At 47.7% G+C, this 17700-nt stretch overlaps 5 protein-coding genes across 5 annotated transcripts; all 5 read left to right on the forward strand.

The window, feature by feature from the left end:
* The first annotated feature begins 661 nt into the window (after window positions 1-661).
* On the forward strand, window positions 662-5077 carry LOC112880379 (protein WEAK CHLOROPLAST MOVEMENT UNDER BLUE LIGHT 1-like). The gene is made up of 4 exons (XM_025944963.1): window positions 662-855; window positions 2087-2284; window positions 2365-2784; window positions 2917-5077. The coding sequence occupies exons 2-4, from the start codon at window positions 2123-2125 to the stop codon at window positions 4729-4731; spliced, it is 2397 nt and encodes a 798-aa protein (XP_025800748.1). The 5' UTR covers window positions 662-855; window positions 2087-2122; the 3' UTR covers window positions 4732-5077.
* Window positions 5078-6040: 963 nt separating this feature from the next.
* Window positions 6041-7014, forward strand: LOC112881543 (probable calcium-binding protein CML10). Its single transcript, XM_025946285.1, has one exon. The coding sequence runs from the start codon at window positions 6142-6144 to the stop codon at window positions 6418-6420; it is 279 nt and encodes a 92-aa protein (XP_025802070.1). The 5' UTR covers window positions 6041-6141; the 3' UTR covers window positions 6421-7014.
* Window positions 7015-8732: 1718 nt separating this feature from the next.
* LOC112882932 (polcalcin Cyn d 7-like) lies at window positions 8733-9274 on the forward strand. Its single transcript, XM_025948131.1, has one exon. It carries the CDS (start codon window positions 8759-8761, stop codon window positions 9071-9073), a length of 315 nt encoding a protein of 104 aa, XP_025803916.1. The 5' UTR covers window positions 8733-8758; the 3' UTR covers window positions 9074-9274.
* A 1746-nt stretch (window positions 9275-11020) lies between these two features.
* LOC112882030 (calmodulin-like protein 5) lies at window positions 11021-11847 on the forward strand. The gene has a single exon (XM_025946988.1). The coding sequence runs from the start codon at window positions 11133-11135 to the stop codon at window positions 11535-11537; it is 405 nt and encodes a 134-aa protein (XP_025802773.1). The 5' UTR covers window positions 11021-11132; the 3' UTR covers window positions 11538-11847.
* A 2772-nt stretch (window positions 11848-14619) lies between these two features.
* Window positions 14620-15956, forward strand: LOC112881746. Its single transcript, XM_025946591.1, has one exon. The coding sequence runs from the start codon at window positions 14734-14736 to the stop codon at window positions 15691-15693; it is 960 nt and encodes a 319-aa protein (XP_025802376.1). The 5' UTR covers window positions 14620-14733; the 3' UTR covers window positions 15694-15956.
* Window positions 15957-17700: the final 1744 nt, after the last annotated feature.

The following is a 17700-nucleotide window of genomic DNA, read 5'->3' on the forward strand; positions in this document are numbered from 1 at the left end:
CAGACACCTCCCATGCCCGTGCCCGGGACCGGGAGGGATGCCTGCCCTATCCACCAGGCCAACGGCGCTCTGGAAGTAGTTTGCCATGCACGCGCCGACGCAGTTAAAGCAGCAGCATCAAGTTACTACGGACGCGTACCCGGAGCACGGAACGGAGGGGAGGGGACGCGCTCGCGTACAAGTGCCACCACGGAAAGTCCACGCCCCAGGACGTTGCGCTCGGCTCGGGCCCCGGCGACCCGCGCGCGCCGTCCGCTTCCCGATCTTAGCGGGAACCGACGGCGGGATCGGCCGCCGACTCGCCGCGGAGGGCGACCCAGCGGGCCCGCCGTGCTCGCGGCTGGAATCTTGTGCTTTGCTTCGTCCACTCCGCAAATCACCCGGCTTTGGGGGAGGGCACGGGAATTGATTAGTGGAGGAGGGGTTGTTCCGGCCGGGAATCAAATCAAATCTAGCCGATCGCTAACCTGGAGGAAGGTTTCCGTTTCGCACCTCGTGCTTTGCGGGTTTTTCTGATGTCACCAAATCTAGCGGAATTTTCTTAGAAATTTACAAGGAACAAAATGTGTATTTTGATTAATTGTGTAATTTCAGTAGAGCTAGAGGCTGCTTCCGCAAAAGGAGTCCCATCCACTTCTCGCACTAATCCCATGTGTCCAACCGACCAGTGGAGTCGCGAGCCAGACAAACCCAGCAGCACATACACACACGTACACCCCCGCGCCTCTCAGAATAAACAGCAAAAAAGGCAAGCCAAGAAGAATCAATCGCGAGCACGAAGAGCGGAGATCCAAATCGCCGCAAAAGGAGCCTCCCACTCGCTTCGCCCGCAAGGAAATTCCTCCGCGCGATCGGGTAAGTCTCCGCCCTCCCCTTCCGCTGCAATCCGCGGTTCATTTGGCTTCCATTTTCCGGGCTTGCTGTTGGCGGGTGTGATGGTTCTGAGTTCATGGTTCTTCTTCCTCTTGTCTGGATGAACTGCTACGAATCGCTCTCTGCTCCCTTTCGCGTTTCGTTTTGGTTCAGGGAGCCTTACTCTCTTAGGCGCCATAATTGCAGGGAGTCTCTCTGTTCTTGGATTGGAACAGGAGTAGGAATCAAGCATAGCCACTGAAAAAGATACTTTTTCTTTTTCATTTTGCTGATGGTTCAGTCCATGGATTGGGAGTTGGGACAGACAGCTCGGTTGCATAGGCCGTAGGCGCCATGAAATTGAAATCATCTATGGACAGAGGAAAGCTTTTCGCTTTTCCTAATGTTTTCGTGGAAGAAAGGGATGACAAGTTCTCTGCCGTCCTCGCAATTAATTTTTTTTAACGAATCTCACAATTAACTCTTTTGATTAATCAGTTCAATAACCTACATGCAGCATGTTTCATCTTGTTTGGTAGAGATTTTGTGGTCCCACCGTAATATTGTACTTTACCTACATACACGTGTATGAACTTTATCTTAAAACTTGCAAGCCGCAAACTTACAATATACTTGGACCTGTACGGATGAGAAAATTTAAATGGATGTCAAACATCCAAATTCAGTACAGATAGAGTTTAACACGGTTTGAGCTATTTATTTAGGGACTTTCGCACATTATTGTTAGCAAATAATGAAGTTGTTGGCTCACCTGGCCCGGCACTGCATTTTTGTTTTGCTTTTAGCCTTTTTGGTGCTAGGAAAACGGGTAGGTTTTGTCTGGATGTCTGCTTTTGTTCGTTAGAAAAAAGTTGAATTAGGTAATGCAAAGATACAAGTTCGGTGCAGTAGCGGCTGAATCATTGCAGACACAAAGTTGGTTCGATGTCAGCTGGACAATGATTAGTGAATATTTAAGACTGGACCCAGTGAAGTTTTCTTGTACTGGCTGATGACATTGATATAACTGACTCTATGAAATAAAAACCTGGCAAATGGTGACAGCTTCCTGAATATTTTAATTTTAATCCACTCAAAAGTCTGTAATGAAAATGCTACTTCTCGTGAAGTCATGATAATACCATGACACTTTGCAAACTTTTAGTGCTTATCTATGTGCTACAATCATGTTTTCTCCACCTTATTAACATTTTCTTTGCAAAATAATGTGTAGGAGCAAACCAGTTGGAGCTAGAGAAAAGGCTAAGGAATGGAATCGACTTATGCCACCGAAGAGAGTAACTCAAAGGACTATTCTGCAAATGCATCTTCATCTCCAATAGGAAGTCTAGAAACTTCAGTCGATTTACCAACTTCTGCAGCCAAGGAAGTTCCTGGCGATAGTGCTCACGAGGGGCCAAGGGGACATGAGGTGAAGTCAGCATAAGAAGCAATTGAGAACTCTAATCCACATACAATCTCATTGCTGATAGTTCGGATTCATCCTTACAGGTCCCAGAAATGCGGCTTCCTGATCTAACAGAAGACCATGTGGAATCAAATGCGCCTTCAGATACAGGTCCTGAAATACTTACTAATTCAGGACGAACTGAGGCATTCATAAGCTCAACAAATGATAAGGCACATCCTCCTCCTCCAGCAGATGCAATTGAAGTGAACAGTATGCCTGTAAATGTCCCAAACGGCACTGGAGCTATGCTAAGAGCTGAAATGCAACCCAAAGAAGATAAGACACATTATCAGACTGATATGGCTAGAAAGCTGAAAAGGAAAGAAGATTCAGAAACAGCACCTGAAAGTCCATACAGAGGCCTTGTTGACACTGCTGCGCCTTTTGAGTCTGTTAGGGAAGCTGTCACCAAGTTTGGAGGAATTGTTGATTGGAAAGCTCATAAAGCTCAGATGATCGAGGTAGTTCTTGATAAATTAACACTACATATAAATCAAAGAACTATAGTTATGGAACTGAAATTGTGTTTTACATAGTCAATTTTTTGTCAGACAGTAGATCACTTAAAAAGTTTTTTTTTCCTTTGCATGCAGAGACGCAAGCTCATACAACTTGAACTTGAAAAGATTCGAACAGAAATTCCACTTTGCAAGGAGGAACTAGAAGCCGCTGAGATGGCTAAATCTCAAGTTGTTGATGAGCTAGAGCACACCAAGAGACTCATTGAGGAGCTGAAGCATCACCTGGAGAAAGTACAGGTTGAAGAAGCTCAGGCAAAGCAAGATTCTGAGCTTGCACAACTCAGGGCACAAGAAATTGAGCATGGAATAGCTGATGAAACTAGTGCGATAGCCAAGACGCAAATGGAAGTCGCTAAAGAAAGACATGAAAAGGCTGTTGCTGAACTTAAGTCAGTAAAAGAGGAGTTGAGGTCAGTACATGAACAATATGCTACCCTAATCGATGAAAGAGACACTGCAATAAAAAGAGCAGAAGAGGTTATATCTGCAGGAAAGGAGATTGAGAAGCGAGTGGAGGAACTGACTTTAGAATTGATTGCATCTAAAGGATCTCTTGAGTTGGCCCATGCTGCACATCATGAGGCAGAGGAACGCAGGATCGGTGCTGCATTGGTGAAAGAGCAGGATTGCCTTGCTTGGGAGAGAGGGTTGCGTCAGGCACAAGAGGAGCTGCAACAACTAGAGAGTAAGCTCGCGTCCAATAATGATATGCGGCTCAATATAGATGCAAATTTGGGCAAGTTGCTTAGCCTCAACAAAGAGCTGTCTGCCTATATGGAGAACAAACTGATCGAAGAAGCTGAAGGAGCTTCCAAGGAGCATGAGGCTGAAGGTGCTAAGCAAATTAGCAATTCGATTAAGGAAGCTCTAGCATCAAAACAGAAAGAGCTTCAGGAGGTCAAAGCGAACATTGAGAAGGCAAAGGCTGAGGCCAATGTGTTAAGATTTGCTGCCATAACACTCAGATCAGAACTAGACAGTGAGAAAGCTTCACTTGTCTCGTTACAACAGGGGGAGGCTATGGCATCCGTTGCAGTTTCTTCACTAGAAGATGAACTCAACCGGACGAAACGAGAGATAGAATCTGTTAGGTCCAAGGAAGCTGAGGCCCAAGAAAAGATGGTGGAGCTTCCCATGGTTTTACAGCAAGCGACTCAGGAGGCCGAGGATGCCAAGGTAGCAGCTCAGTCAGCTCAAGAGGAGCTGACGAAGGCCAAGGAGGACTTCAAGCAAACCAAGGCTGCGGCAGCTACAGCAGAGACCAGGCTATCTGCTGTTGTAAAAGAAGCAGAAGCATCCGTAGCATCGGAGAGGCTAGCGCTCGCGGCTGTTCAAGCGTTGCAAGAAAGCAAAGAGGCGAGAGACGTTAAGGATTCCCCGAGACAAGTGACGCTTCCTTTAAGCGAATACTATGAACTCAGCAAGAGAGCACATGAAGCTGAAGAACAGGCCAATGAGAGTGTGGCAGAAGCATTGGCACAGGTGGTGTCGGCAAAGGAATCGGAATCAAGGAGCCTTGAGAGACTAAAGGAAGCATCCGAGGAAATGGATGAGAAGAAGGAAGCTCTTGAAATCGCATTGGAGCGAGCTGGGAGGGCGAACAAAGGGAAACTAGCTGCCGAGCAGGAACTGAGGAAATGGAGAGCTGACCATGAGCAGCGCCGCAGAGCTCTGGAAGCCGCGAAACGCGCAGTGAATCCTTTGAATGGTCCATCTAGGGTATTTGTTGAACAGAAGGATCCGTACCACAGCGAGCAGGAGTCCAAGCTACAGATGTCAGGAAGTAGCTACGAGAGCCTTGCTCCAAATCAAAAGTTGCAGAGGAAGAAATCGGTTTTCCCTATGATGGGTTCGGTTCTATCCAGAAAGACCCGGGCACAGACGTGAGATAACAAGATCCTACCTAGACTCCTAGGACTTTGGAAATTACATTGCTGTACATTGTTGTAATAAGTTGGTTTTTTTTTCTGGTCCTGTTTCGAAAGAGCATTTTTTTTCTTACAACTTGGTGTAGTCCGGTGGAAGGTGTAATTTGTTGGTATAAACACCGGACGGCGTATTGGAATATGTCTATACCATCTTTTTTCGGTAACTCAGTAGGTATCCATGAATTTTGTGAGGGAATTGTTCGTGTCATGCAGTCCAGTGGAGGTGTAGCTCTATTCTGTAATGTTTCCCTGAAACTTGGAACTCTTTGGAGTGAGCTGGTTACAGATCTTTCTGATTGTTGATACTCCTGCAACTGTGCTAGCATTCTTCTGCCCTGCTTTTACTTTTTTTGGTCCTCTCTCCTTTTCCTGGTCAGTCAACGAGTTGGAATCTCCATCATGCTAGTCCTACTAGGTAATCTGCTACCATCCCACTTGAAGTAATCTGTCCCTCGATCAGGACCATCTTTCTAAGATCCTATTCTTCTGTCTTTTTCAGTTCTTCCTTTGCATAAGGGCCCACGCAGAGAACATCTATCCATTCGTTGCCAAAAAGAAAAAAAAAGCATCGATCATGACCCAGGTGTGCTGAGAAGAACCTCGCGAAGCCAAGCGAGAATATATTCTTCCTAGTATAGGATGGAATTTCTGCCAATATATTCTTCAGAAGGGCGCACCTAAGATATTGCGAACAGAACAGGACGGGCACTACACCAGGACGAAGAATACAATTGTTCACGGAGTCAGCAGTCTTTGGCATAGGCTGCATGTGCAGCTGAATATGAAGTGTTTTTCATGGTGGCTCCGATTGCATCACTCCAACCCAAGATCAGGTGCAATTTACAAAGGCATGGTTTCACCCTCCATGAACTACACAAGCTCACTGAGATGTCCGCGCAAATGATCAGTTGTCCTGATCATAACACTGAACCGTCCAAGCTTGGGGATTGAATCGAACCCAATACTAGTTAGCGGAGCAATTTACATTTCAGATCTCCACAACAGACCTGAGAAAAGGTGATGCCCTTTGCCCCTTCTCACTCAGCTCTTCAGGAAAAAAAGAGAAAAATACAGAATCAAATAACGTGAGGCACACGTGCTTGCACGCAAGAGATCCGATGCTGCAGGCCCTTTCTCACTCAGCCGCCTGCATGCTCCGCACCAAGAACGAGACAGCAACGCTAGCGTAGTAGCGTAGCAGCCCCGCTGCAGATAAAAGCGAATAAATCCAGACAGAAGAGCCTGTTGCCGGCACCACTATAAAAGGAGGCATCGATGGATCAACCTGCACTCCTGCCAGAGCCCGGAGCAGCAATCGACGAGGGGGCTAGCTAGAGCTCTTCAGGTTGCAAAAAATAAAGCAGCAGCCATGGCGATCCGGGGCGTCGCCTCCTCCCGCGAGGACATGACGCTGGAGGAGTTCAAGGAGTGGCTCAAGCAGTTCGACGCGGACGGCGACGGCCGGATCAGCCGGAACGAGCTCCGGGAGGCCCTCCGCCGCCGCGGCGGGTGGTTCACCACCTGGCGGAGCGGCCGCGCCCTTCGCCAGGCAGACAAGAACAACAGCGGCTTCCTGGACGACTCCGAGATCGAGAACCTCGTGGCCTTCGCCCAGAAAGATCTCGGCATGAAGGTATCCACCTGGTAGGAACAACGAAGCAGCGCGGAGCGGCAGACAGCGCTGCATCATCCTGCATCGATCTGTGACAGAATCTGGCTACTATGAACTGATGATGAGCCAGCAGCCCAGCACCCAACAAGTGTCTCTGCTATGAACTGATGAGATGCTATCTTTGTTTTCTCCCCTTAATTTGTGTGGTGGATTCTACCAGTTTGATATGCCGATTACATCTCCTGAAATTAAATAATGGTATGTGTAAACACCAGAGGATGGGTGTCAGTTTGTGTGTGTTAACCAGCATGCATGATGCACAGTTGTGGGTGCTTGTGTGCGGCAATATCCAGGGGTTTGATGCTTGTAGACTTGGAGTAGTGCATAATATATACAAATTGGGCACTAGGTCCTCTCAGGCCTCCCCCGGGCGACTTGAAAAACGAATGGTCATTCAGTCGACGGAAGTCTTCTTCACCGTCTACTGGTTAGCAGGAGTTCGTTCTTTGGGAGATTCACCGCTGGTCATGCGCAGTGGAGGAAAGACAGTAGGCCGGCTATAAGTTAAACATGGAAATCGATATACTCGTTGGCTTTCTAGCTATATACACATATATATGTTGTCTACTACATGGTGACACACATCATGCATATATATATCTTGAGCTTCCTTTTCTATGTTAATAAAAATACTCTCTCCATTCCAACATGTAAGGTGTTTAAGTTGGAAAGTTGGCTGCAGAATATGGTCCTTCCAATAAGAAAACCCAGTATAGATGTTAACCTAAGCACTTTCATTGATATGCCGATTACTCTCTCCATTCATGGGTATTCATTTGAATACCCAGTATTTTTGCTAATCAATGGTATTCGAAGTTATAATTAACTATAAATGTAAAAAAAAATAGGTGTATAATGGTAGGTATTGTCAATTTTGAATACCCATTGTTCAAGTGCTGGGCCCGCCTCTGCCTGGGTCAGGTGGCCACTCTATGTTCAACTCTTCTGTTGTGCTGTAATGAACTAATGATAGTATATTTGACAAATAAAGACAGCACTACTACAACTCTTATGCTGGCAATTTTGAAGGATATGTATACCTACTGGTTGGGATGTTATGGATTGCTAAATATAGGTAGAATATGTACATGGAGGACATAAATAAGGCGTGTCAACAAGCATGGGAGGTGGACAAAAGAAAAATTCACACACTAGTAACACCAAAAACAGTAAAAACGAAGATATACGTTTGAATCCTTTAAACTTCAAAGGCATGCATATATAATGAAAGTGCTTTGGTGAAAACCCAGTTTTTTCGCCCTGTCATATGCAATCAGGTTCTTACAGAGATGTGGGATGAGATGCTTAAGTTTCCATGCACCCAATACTTAACATGTGTTAACAAGGTGGTTTTTGTGGCAATTTAAGCACCTCTTTTCCCTTTGGTTGGATTTGTAACATAATAGAAAATATGCTCCATCCAGACAATTTTGTACCACTTACGGAAATTCTATTCTTTATAAGGACCCACAGAAAGGCCATCCTTCAGTAGTTGCAATGCATATCAAGTGTGTAGAGCTCAAGAAATTCCTGAAGCAATACGTTATTGTCCAGAGAAAATCTTGAAGACTGGTGAATGCTTTTCGTGAAGTTGATTTTTTTTCTTAACAATATCTATCTACTACTTTGTATGCAGACTTGCAGATATTCATATCTGCTGCAAATAGTTCATCCCTGACATATCTGGTAGATCTAAGATTCTTACTATTAAATCGAACAGCATGCTTGTGATGTGTAAATATGTGTTACATCAAAGGTATAGATGCGATCAAAGTGCTCCAAATAAAGTTGTCCACAGTGAAAATTACTGATGAAGGGCAAAGATTGGATGGAATAATTGCATATCTCCACATTATTGAAACAGAGGTACCATCCTAACCTGACCAGGCTGACCTAGCCCATCTAACCTGCTTTATCTTGAACTTGGCATACAAAGTGTACCTTACACATGTGTACCAAACAAGCTTGCAAAAATCCTTTCAAAAAAAAACTAGCTTGCCAAAATTTCACCAGAAGTTCATTTTCTCTATACAAAATATGAGAAATTTTATGGTGGTTGAAAAAATAGGAGCCGTCCATTGAGCGACATCGAACGGTTAAAACAAAATATAAATATAAGAAATTATGGCTATGCACCTTGACAAGTACTGTATTGCAATTTGCAAACCACCGAGCGTAAAGCACATCAAGCCTTGAGCCTGCAGATAGAAGCGAATAAAGAAACCCGCACGGGTGAGCACCAGTATAAAACGTGCTGCAACCACCCGGCCGTTCAGCAAGCAGAAGCACGCGAGGCTCTTGCAAGCACCCAGCCATGCCTATCAACATGATTGCGAGGCCGATGGCGATGATGAGGGAAGGCCCTCCCGACCCGAGCATGACGGTGGAGGGCTTCAAGGAGTGGCTCCTCAAGAAGTTCGACGCCAACCACGACGGCCGGATCAGCAAGCACGAGCTCCGGGAGGCCCTCCGCCGGCACGGAGGCGGCTGGTGGCTGGCCGCCTGGAGGTGCGGCCGCGCCGTGCACCAAGCCGACACGAACAGGAACGGCTTCGTGGACGACGCCGAGATCGAGAACCTCGTCGCCTTCGCGCGGAAAGAGATGGGCTTGAGGATCTCGACATGGTAGGGAGAGACGACGCACGCTGCAGTCTGCATGAACGATTGATGAATCTCTACATGAAACCAATACATAATATGAATCAGCTGTGCTCGATCCAGGCCAGCACGGCAGCCTTTCGTGTTCCCTTTGTATCGTGCATATGTCAGCATGTTGGCACATGGCAGTTTCCATCTCCTGGTGAATAAAGGGGCCTCGTCGGCTTGTTTGTGTGCTGCTAGCTATCTGCAGGGGTTTGATGTATAGGATGCATGCTTGTAGTGTGCAAAAAAAAAAAGACTGAGGGTGTGTTCGTTTCCTAGGTCTAAAGTTTAGAGGTGTCATATCAAAGAGAATCTTATCATTTAGAAGTATTAAATAAAGTCTAATTACAAAACTAATTGCAGAACTCCAGGGCTAATTCGCGAGACGAATCTAATGAGGTATATTAGTCCATGATTAGCGGATGATTACTGTAGCATCACTGTGGCAAATTATGGATTAATTAGGCTCATTAAATTTGTCTCGCGAATTAGCACCCATATGTGCAAAAAATTTTATAAACAGATTTTATTTAATACTTCTAAATAGCAAGATTCTCTTTGATGTGACGGGTCTAAACTTTAGAGGGGAGGAAACGAACACACCCTGAGCTGATGATGTCTAACTGCATGTCTACATATGAACAGTGCTATATGTTTCAAATCTTATCTTCTCTCTTAAGAGACGATGAGTCTAATGGTACCAGTTATAAAAAAATATTTCGCTTTAAATTTAGAAAAACTGCAAACAAGTTCTCAATATGTCGTCGAAATTTCAGAAGATCAGTCCAACACTCAACAAAACTTGATTCCTCAAGCTAATTATCTACTAAGATTCTAAGAAGGCCCATCTCCGAGTTCCCTGCATACTGATTATTCCACGAATCCAAACGTTAATTAGCCCGATTGATCTTAAGAAAAACTCAGAATATGATGGCATACCTCCCACCATAAACGCTCTAATTGCATTTCACCTCGCATAGTTGTACGACCAGTACACCGTATTTAGTGATTATTAGCGTGGAGCATATAAACATGCTTGGCATAACAACTGCCTCCTCCATAGCGAATATAATAAGTCCACCTAGGTTTGTCCTAAGTCAAAACCTTTTCAACTTTAACAATACGTGCTTAAAATTTTGTGTATGTGTTGGCATTACTAGATTCATTATAAAACTACTTTTACAATATATATAACACTTTCCATGTATATATGTATATGATAATATATTTTCATAGATATTACTAGCCAATTTAAAATTTTAATTAATTAGGACAAACTAGATGTACCTGTATTTTTATCAGAGAAAGTAGCTGATGGATTCTTCTTTCTCTCGCCAGTGTGGGGGAAGATCACAAGAATCAACATTCTTGTCGGATTGGTCCGTCAACGAAGAACACGCCCACCATTCATCGACCATGGCATTGAGGCAATGCGTTTTTACCTAACTTCCACAGATTATATTCTTGACCCGGGTCGAGACTGATAACCTTCACGGTTCACGTTCAGCAGGAGCTTGTAGCTTTGCTACCACGTAGGATCAGTACAAAATACGCTGCATCAGAATACCAACGGTGACCTTTCATATAGCTACATGCAGGCATGGGAATCAAATAATTGCAGGCCCCTCCACATCACAAAAAAAAAGAAAAGAAAAGAAAGAGAGATGCCATTCTCATCCTCCCTCTTGATCAACCTGCAGAAACGAACAACGACCGGAAGAACCCAACGTGACACCCGAGCACATGGCCATGATGCAGGCAAACACACGTCACCTTGCTCGTGCGGCACTAGCGGGTAGTCTTCTTCGTCTTCCACTACGAGTGAGGCAACAGAGAGCACAAATCTTGCCTGCAGATAGAGGCGAATCTATAAAGCTACGAGACTACTAAGACATGGATCAGAGCCCCGTGCACCTATAAAAGAGAGCAGCAACTGATGGCAAGCTCCGACGTGCAGGACAACTGCTAGCTAGCTTCCTAGTACCATAAGCTAGAGAGCTCCGGCCACCCAGCCAAGAGGCGGCGGCAGCCAGCAGGCAGCAGCCATGGCCATGGCAACCGTGCCCCCGCCCCCGAGGTGCCTGTTCCCGGGCAAGGAGCACCGGAACGCGATCACGGTGCAGCAGTTCAAGAACTGGCTGAAGCAGTTCGACACCGACGGCGACGGGCGCATCAGCCGGAAGGAGCTGCGGGAGGCCATCCGCCGCCGCGGCGCGTGGTTCTCCGGCCTGCGGGCGCTGTTCGCCGTCCGGCGCGCCGACCGGAACCGCAACGGCTTCGTGGACGACTCCGAGATCGAGGGCCTCATCCAGTTCGCCGAGAGGGAGCTGGGGTTCAGGATCACCACGGACGCGGCCCCCGCCGGCGGCCCGCCTCTCGGCCGCGTAGTGATGGGCTCGCCGGCGGCGGCTCCTCCGCTCTACAAGTCGACCACGTACGTGGCGTATTAACGTAATTAATTACGCCGCACGTCCTTAAGTATGTAGCGGTGCATGCACTGTTGCTGTGATCCCGTGCTCTCGTTTTCGTCTGCCCATGTCGTCGTAGTAGGCTCGTATAGATTAGATTGGCTGCTACTCCGTATATGTGTAGCTTCAGCTTCTCCTCCGAATAATTTGTGTGGAAGCAGGAGGAAGCACGTACTGTACTCTGCACGTTTGGGTGTACCGCGCGCGTGTTGAAGTGATGATGCCGTCATGCATGTACTGTAGTATATTGGTTTTGCAGTAATCCATCCATCCCATGTGTTATTATGGACTCGTCAGTTTCTCTATCTAGCTGTAGCTAAGGCAACTCCCTCCGGTACGTTCGGAGTAATTGTTTTTTTACCCTTTTTACAATCTTGCTAGGGTATGCTACGTCTTTGCAGAAAGAATGCATCTTTAGCAAAACCATAATTTTCAAAAGTACAAGATTTTTCTGCAATCAAGCGCTTTGTTTTTTCCCAAAAAAAAACTAAAATATTCTGCAAAACCATAATTTCTCTCAAAAACTGTCTAAAGTGCGAGATCAATAAACTGTCTAGTAGTAAAAAATTAGGTGTAATAATTCGAGAAAGCAGCCGCGCCCAACATTTAATCTTGTTCCTGGACTGTTCAGACAATCAAAAGAGCTAGCGTAGGGTACGTGCAGTGCAGTGCTAGCCCGGCACTCTGTATTGGCTCTTGTACGAGTGATGACACGTGCGGTAAGGCAAGAATACGTACGCATTGTTACTGTGCCAAAACTTTCGGAGATTCTCGGTTCCTTTATGGACCCACAGAAAGAACTCCCTGTCGTCGTTGCTAAAGATCAACCAGAGCTTGGTTGTAGATGAAATGTCCTGCTTGATATTAATCGCCTCCATGATTTGGATGGATATAGATCGCTGCTTGCTGGAGGCACACAAGACGGAAGAGCCAAATGCTCCTCGCTCGTTGGGTTGCGAATTCGAGCAGCGTAGCCTCCTCTTCTTGGCCCAACGGTTGATGCGGCCGACGATCAAGTGGGCCGAGAAGATGCGATCGTGGGCCCCGCACCAAACTGCTGGGCCAACATGGGCCCGCTCATCCAGGGGCCACGTGCCGTCGCGGCGGCAGGGCACGGCGGGCGCCCGTCCGTACGATGCCGTCCGGTTTTTTTTCCCCAGTTGATGAGGCCGTGTGATCGAAGCACAAGCTAGATCTGGGTACAGGATTGATTCCTAGCTTCGGCGTGAGGTCGGGGCCGTGCGACCTGACTTCTCCGGCCCGCCCTCCACAGGAACCGTGCGTGCGCCCCCTTGCGTACGGCGGCCGCGGCGCGGAGCCACCAACTGTTTTGAAACGGCTGGCTGCTCTCTCCCGAGGGTTGCTTGCAAGTTTCCCGCTAATTAACGGGGGCAGGCAGCCTCCCCACCCTGATAGGTGATGGCCACCACCGTGCTCGGTGTGTGAGATCCTCTCGTGACCTCTCCGATGCAATCACGAAGACTAGAGCAGGACGTGTCGGCTTCACAGGCGCACCGCCCGGCACCGTTTCGCTTTTCCCTGCAGATTTTGCATGGAAAAAAAAAGGGTCTTAGCAGGCGTTGTTGACACTTGTGTGCGCCCCGTTAGGTGTGCATAGGAACGAGCTGCGTTGCGTGCATGCGCACGGCAGGGGAAGGTAGGTAGATCACCTATGGCAAAGAAAATACGTACATACATAGCTAGTAGCTAGGCAGCTAGATCGCCGTGGTTGAGCTACACTGTTACTGGGCATGGACTGATTTGTAAAATGAATAAATCACCGGTGACAGGTTTCGGACTTTGAGTTGATGTTCTAGAAATACACGGTGATCTTCCTCGCGGAAGAAAACAAGAGAGAGCGAAATAAAAATTATCCTAGTACGTATGTCAGTAGATCGAGATGGGGAATTTCTCAAGCAACATGACAAATTGACTGTTGTGGGCAGGTGTTGCGTACAGCTCATTTAAACCTGAATTTCTTGTAAAATAAGATAAAAACAAATTTTATGAAAAAAAAAGATAAAAAGAAACAGCGAGCGTATCTCAGAACGGCAGCATGTAGCCGCAAGCTCTGCTGCATCATCAGCATACATGTGTGTGGGCGGCGACGGCGAAGAGCCAACCATTCAACGCATTCTAGAACGATAGGCGTTTTCTTTCTGAATTTTTCTGCCCATCGCCGTCACAATATCCACCCGCCCCTGCGGATCGATCTCCGGACGTCACCTGCCCGAATAACAAAGCGCCCGCGACCGGCGGCAATCAACGTACGTCTCAGCCGGGTGCTCCTGGAACAAGAACAATCCCTCCACGTGGTATATATTTCACCATTTTGATCGGCTCAGCACAGCAAGTCAGCAGTCTTCCTTGTTTAATCGGCAGTGCATGCTCTGATGGCATAGTAGCATAGCTCATCTTCAATTGTCAAAGGCGAATAGTCTCGAGCTCGATCGTTTGGGGGATTTGTTTTTTTTATCATAGTCATGGTGAAAAAAATTGAAACAAATTGGACCTCCATCCCTAGATGGCTACGTTCTAACGGAATTACTGATTTCGTTCGTTGGTTTTCTCGAATACTCTTTTCATTCTAAATTGTAGATTGTTTTGGCTAAATCTAGATATATAATTTTGCTATGTATCTAGATGCGTAAATATAATATATCTGCGGATTCTAAAACGATCTATAATTTTAAACGGAGGCAATACCTTTTAAGTTTCTGAATGACTGTTCTACTTCTTGAACACAAGCCATCTCTTCAATTCCATGATTTTTTAAGAAAGATCGTATCATGGAGCATTTACCTACCGTCTCCTACAGTCCTAGCTAATCTGCAAGCAGCGAGGCTGCATGTATGACAACAAAGAGTGTGTACTTGACAAACTAATCTCATAACGAACTGTTCACATCAACCGTATTAAACTAATACAAGTTGCGTATACGGCCACATGGTTCATGTCTTGGAGACGGCCTTTAACGTCTCTCTCTCTCTCTCTCTCTCTCTCTCTCTGGGCATAACTTCCTCCTCCCTTCCTCAGTTGCTTTCTCTCTCTACCAGTCTACCTCCCAAGCCAAAACTTCACTCTACATTAACAAAATCCCATGGCCTTTTAAAGGAGGAAGCAAAGACATTTAGAAGTGGAGGGAGAGCAAAGAGCATAGCAAGCGGAGAGGGGCGAGATGGAGGTGATGGTGCCTGTCATGGCGCCAAGCGCACCGTGCAGCCCAAGAACCGCGGCCATCGCCGGCGGCGACCACCTCCCGGGCTACTGCTACTTCTTCTCCAGCGCCCCGACGAGCCCGTCCAGGGCGAGCTACGCCGGGGACGCCTCGCCGGGCGCCGCCGGCGACGAGGCCACGTTTGACTTCACGCTCGGCTTCAGCGGCCAGCTGCAGGAGGCCACGCCGATCCTCGCCGACGCCGACGAGCTCTTCGAGGGCGGCAGGATCCGGCCGCTCAACACGCCGCACCCGAGCATTCTGCTGGTCGACGACACCTCCTCCACTTCGAACTACTCCTCATCCACCGGCCCTCGGTCCCCAAGGAGAGCCGGGGCGCGCGGCGGGGATCAAGCGGAGGCGCTGGAAAGGGGCAGGTCGGGAAGGCCCGCCGCGCCTACCTCCGCCGCTTCGTCGCGGAGCAGGAGAGCCACGCGGTCCCTATCCCCGTTCAGGGGCGGCGGCGGCGGCGGCATCGAGGACGACGAGTTCCCTTCTTCCCCGCCGTCCCCCCGAAGCTCCATGATGCGGGGCTGCGGCAGCGGGAGCAAGAAGTGGAGGCTCAAGGACTTGTTCCTCTTCCGGAGCGCGTCGGAGGGCCGCGCCACCGCCGGCGGGAGCAAGGACCCGCTCTTCAAGTACACCATGCTCTCGTCCTCCACGTCCTTCTCGCACCCTCAGAAGCTCAAGAGCGGCGACGGCAGCGCGTCCATGCGGAAGGGGCGAGGGTCGACGGCGTCCGCGAGCGACATGCCGTACACCACGAACCGGGCGGCCGCCGAGGATATGCGGCGGCGGACCACGACCCCGCTGCCGTTCCACCGGAACAGCCTCTTCGGCTACCTGCGCTCCAACCCGGCCATCCACAGCATCAGCAGGAAGCTCGGCAACCACTCCTCCAATCGCGGCAGGCCGACATGATCCACACGCACCGGTCGCAGCATGCATGCACTGGCGCCGCCGTTCTGAAACCTTGACGACGATGCAGAACTGAAATGGTCGCCGGAGAAGCGTGCGTCGCCGGTTTACTTGTCCATTTTTCTTTTGTTATTTTTGCTGCGTATTCTTTTGTTTCATGTAAACCACGAGGTTTCCATACTAGTGTAGATATGTACGTACACGGTATTCCCAAGGTATTTTGCACAAAAATATCAGTACATTTTTCCTCTGATCCATACGGTTAATTCCCTCTCTCTCTCTCTTTTTGTCTATAAAAAAATATACGGTTAATTCCCTCTAAAATTAACATCTCCATCAGAGTAAAGGCCTTTCATCAGGATCCCCAATGGCATGGCGGTCTGATCCCGGCCGTCTGGCGTCTGCGCGCGCGGGATCGCGACACGTGTCCGGATTAGCCAACCAACCCCTGCATCGGCTCGCGTAATAAATCCGGGAGACGCAGCTCACCAACATGGGAGCACTGTTACGAGATTCCATCGGAGGTGCATCTCCAGATGCCGCGAGATCGGTTTTGTGGCAAATTGCCCATGTCCGATCCCTGAGCTGAGCTGTGCCTGCCTGCCGTACTATAATGCCTTTTTTCTAGCGCTGCAAACTGTCACAACTGTTTCATTAGGTTACTGCAGGGACGGAATAACCTTCGTTAAGATAAGCTGGGCGATCTGACATTCCCAGACTAAAAAAATGGCTGGATGAGAGCCACTGACGTGATCAGGGAGTGCAAATGTTTAGTAATGTATTGCTCCTTTTTTTATATATGTGATGCAAGCAGCTGCATCACCCATTTGCCTCTTCTTGGATTCTCAACTGAATCGCCCCCCCCCCCCCCCCCCCCCCCCGGCAAATGCTAAAAGGTTTTGTTATCTTCAGGTGACCAATTGGGCACATCTGTGAAAGATCAAATGGCACGGTAAGAGCCTCGGTAAAAGTCCAAGGTTGCATCATGAGTGGAGATCGATCATCTTGATTCTTGACATGTGTGAGAAAGGCAGACATGCAAGGAAACTGATGATGCCTGCGCCTGTTACTAATAGAAGTAAGAACCCTAGGTTGCCTGGCCTGCCAGCCGTGAATGTTCTCCAGGTCAACACCAACCAACAGCTCCTGCAACAACTTTTTGACACCAAACCAGAATTGTGAGTGCTATGCTGTTATCAACTGGCAACTTGTGCTAGGAACAGTCAGGAGCAACGGGTCGGTCCCCCCCCCGGGGCCCCCTCCAACCATGCGCCACTACATGTCTTCAAAACGGTAGCATGTTTGGATACAATTGGCATGATCTCCCCCGGATATACATGTTTTCCAACTCGGTACCTTGTTTGGAAACAGTCCATTTATTAGTTCTTGAAGGTTCGTTTATCGGATCCTTAAACTTGCACAATGCAAGCTTCTCAACCATATATGACATGACAAATTTTGAGGGGACGACATGCTGATTAGCCGCCGTAAGAACTCATTGTACCCGCCTTACACTAGGTTTACTGCTAAAAGAGCGAGACCACGGAATTGGTTAAGAGTCTTAAGGGATTAGAGAGTGAGGGTACAAACCCGGGTTGTTAAGAGTGGAATTACTCTCCCCTGGGGCCTGGTTAGTCAGCGCCATGATAGCCCTCTACTACTAGGGCTGTTCCACTAACAACTTAGACAGCCATCATTTGTAGCACCACGTTTTCGAGCCAAATCGATAAATGGCACATATATAGCTTACCACCGAATTGACCCAACTCCAACATTAACAAAAAGAACAAAAAATACTGAAACTATACAATCAACAAGAAATCGATTGTAATCTTGTGTTTTGTTCCGACCGAGGCGTCTCCGCGCGTTGTGTAAACTTCTTCTATCTTAATCAAAAAGATCCACAACTCTCTTGCGTATTCGATAAAATAAAAACTACGACAAGAAATCGACGTCACTCATCAGATCATTTCCATTCCCAAATTGATCCTGGCTTCATCTTGATCATAT

This window comes from Panicum hallii, chromosome 2, assembly GCF_002211085.1.
Source record: "Panicum hallii strain FIL2 chromosome 2, PHallii_v3.1, whole genome shotgun sequence".
NCBI lineage: Eukaryota > Viridiplantae > Streptophyta > Magnoliopsida > Poales > Poaceae > Panicum > Panicum hallii.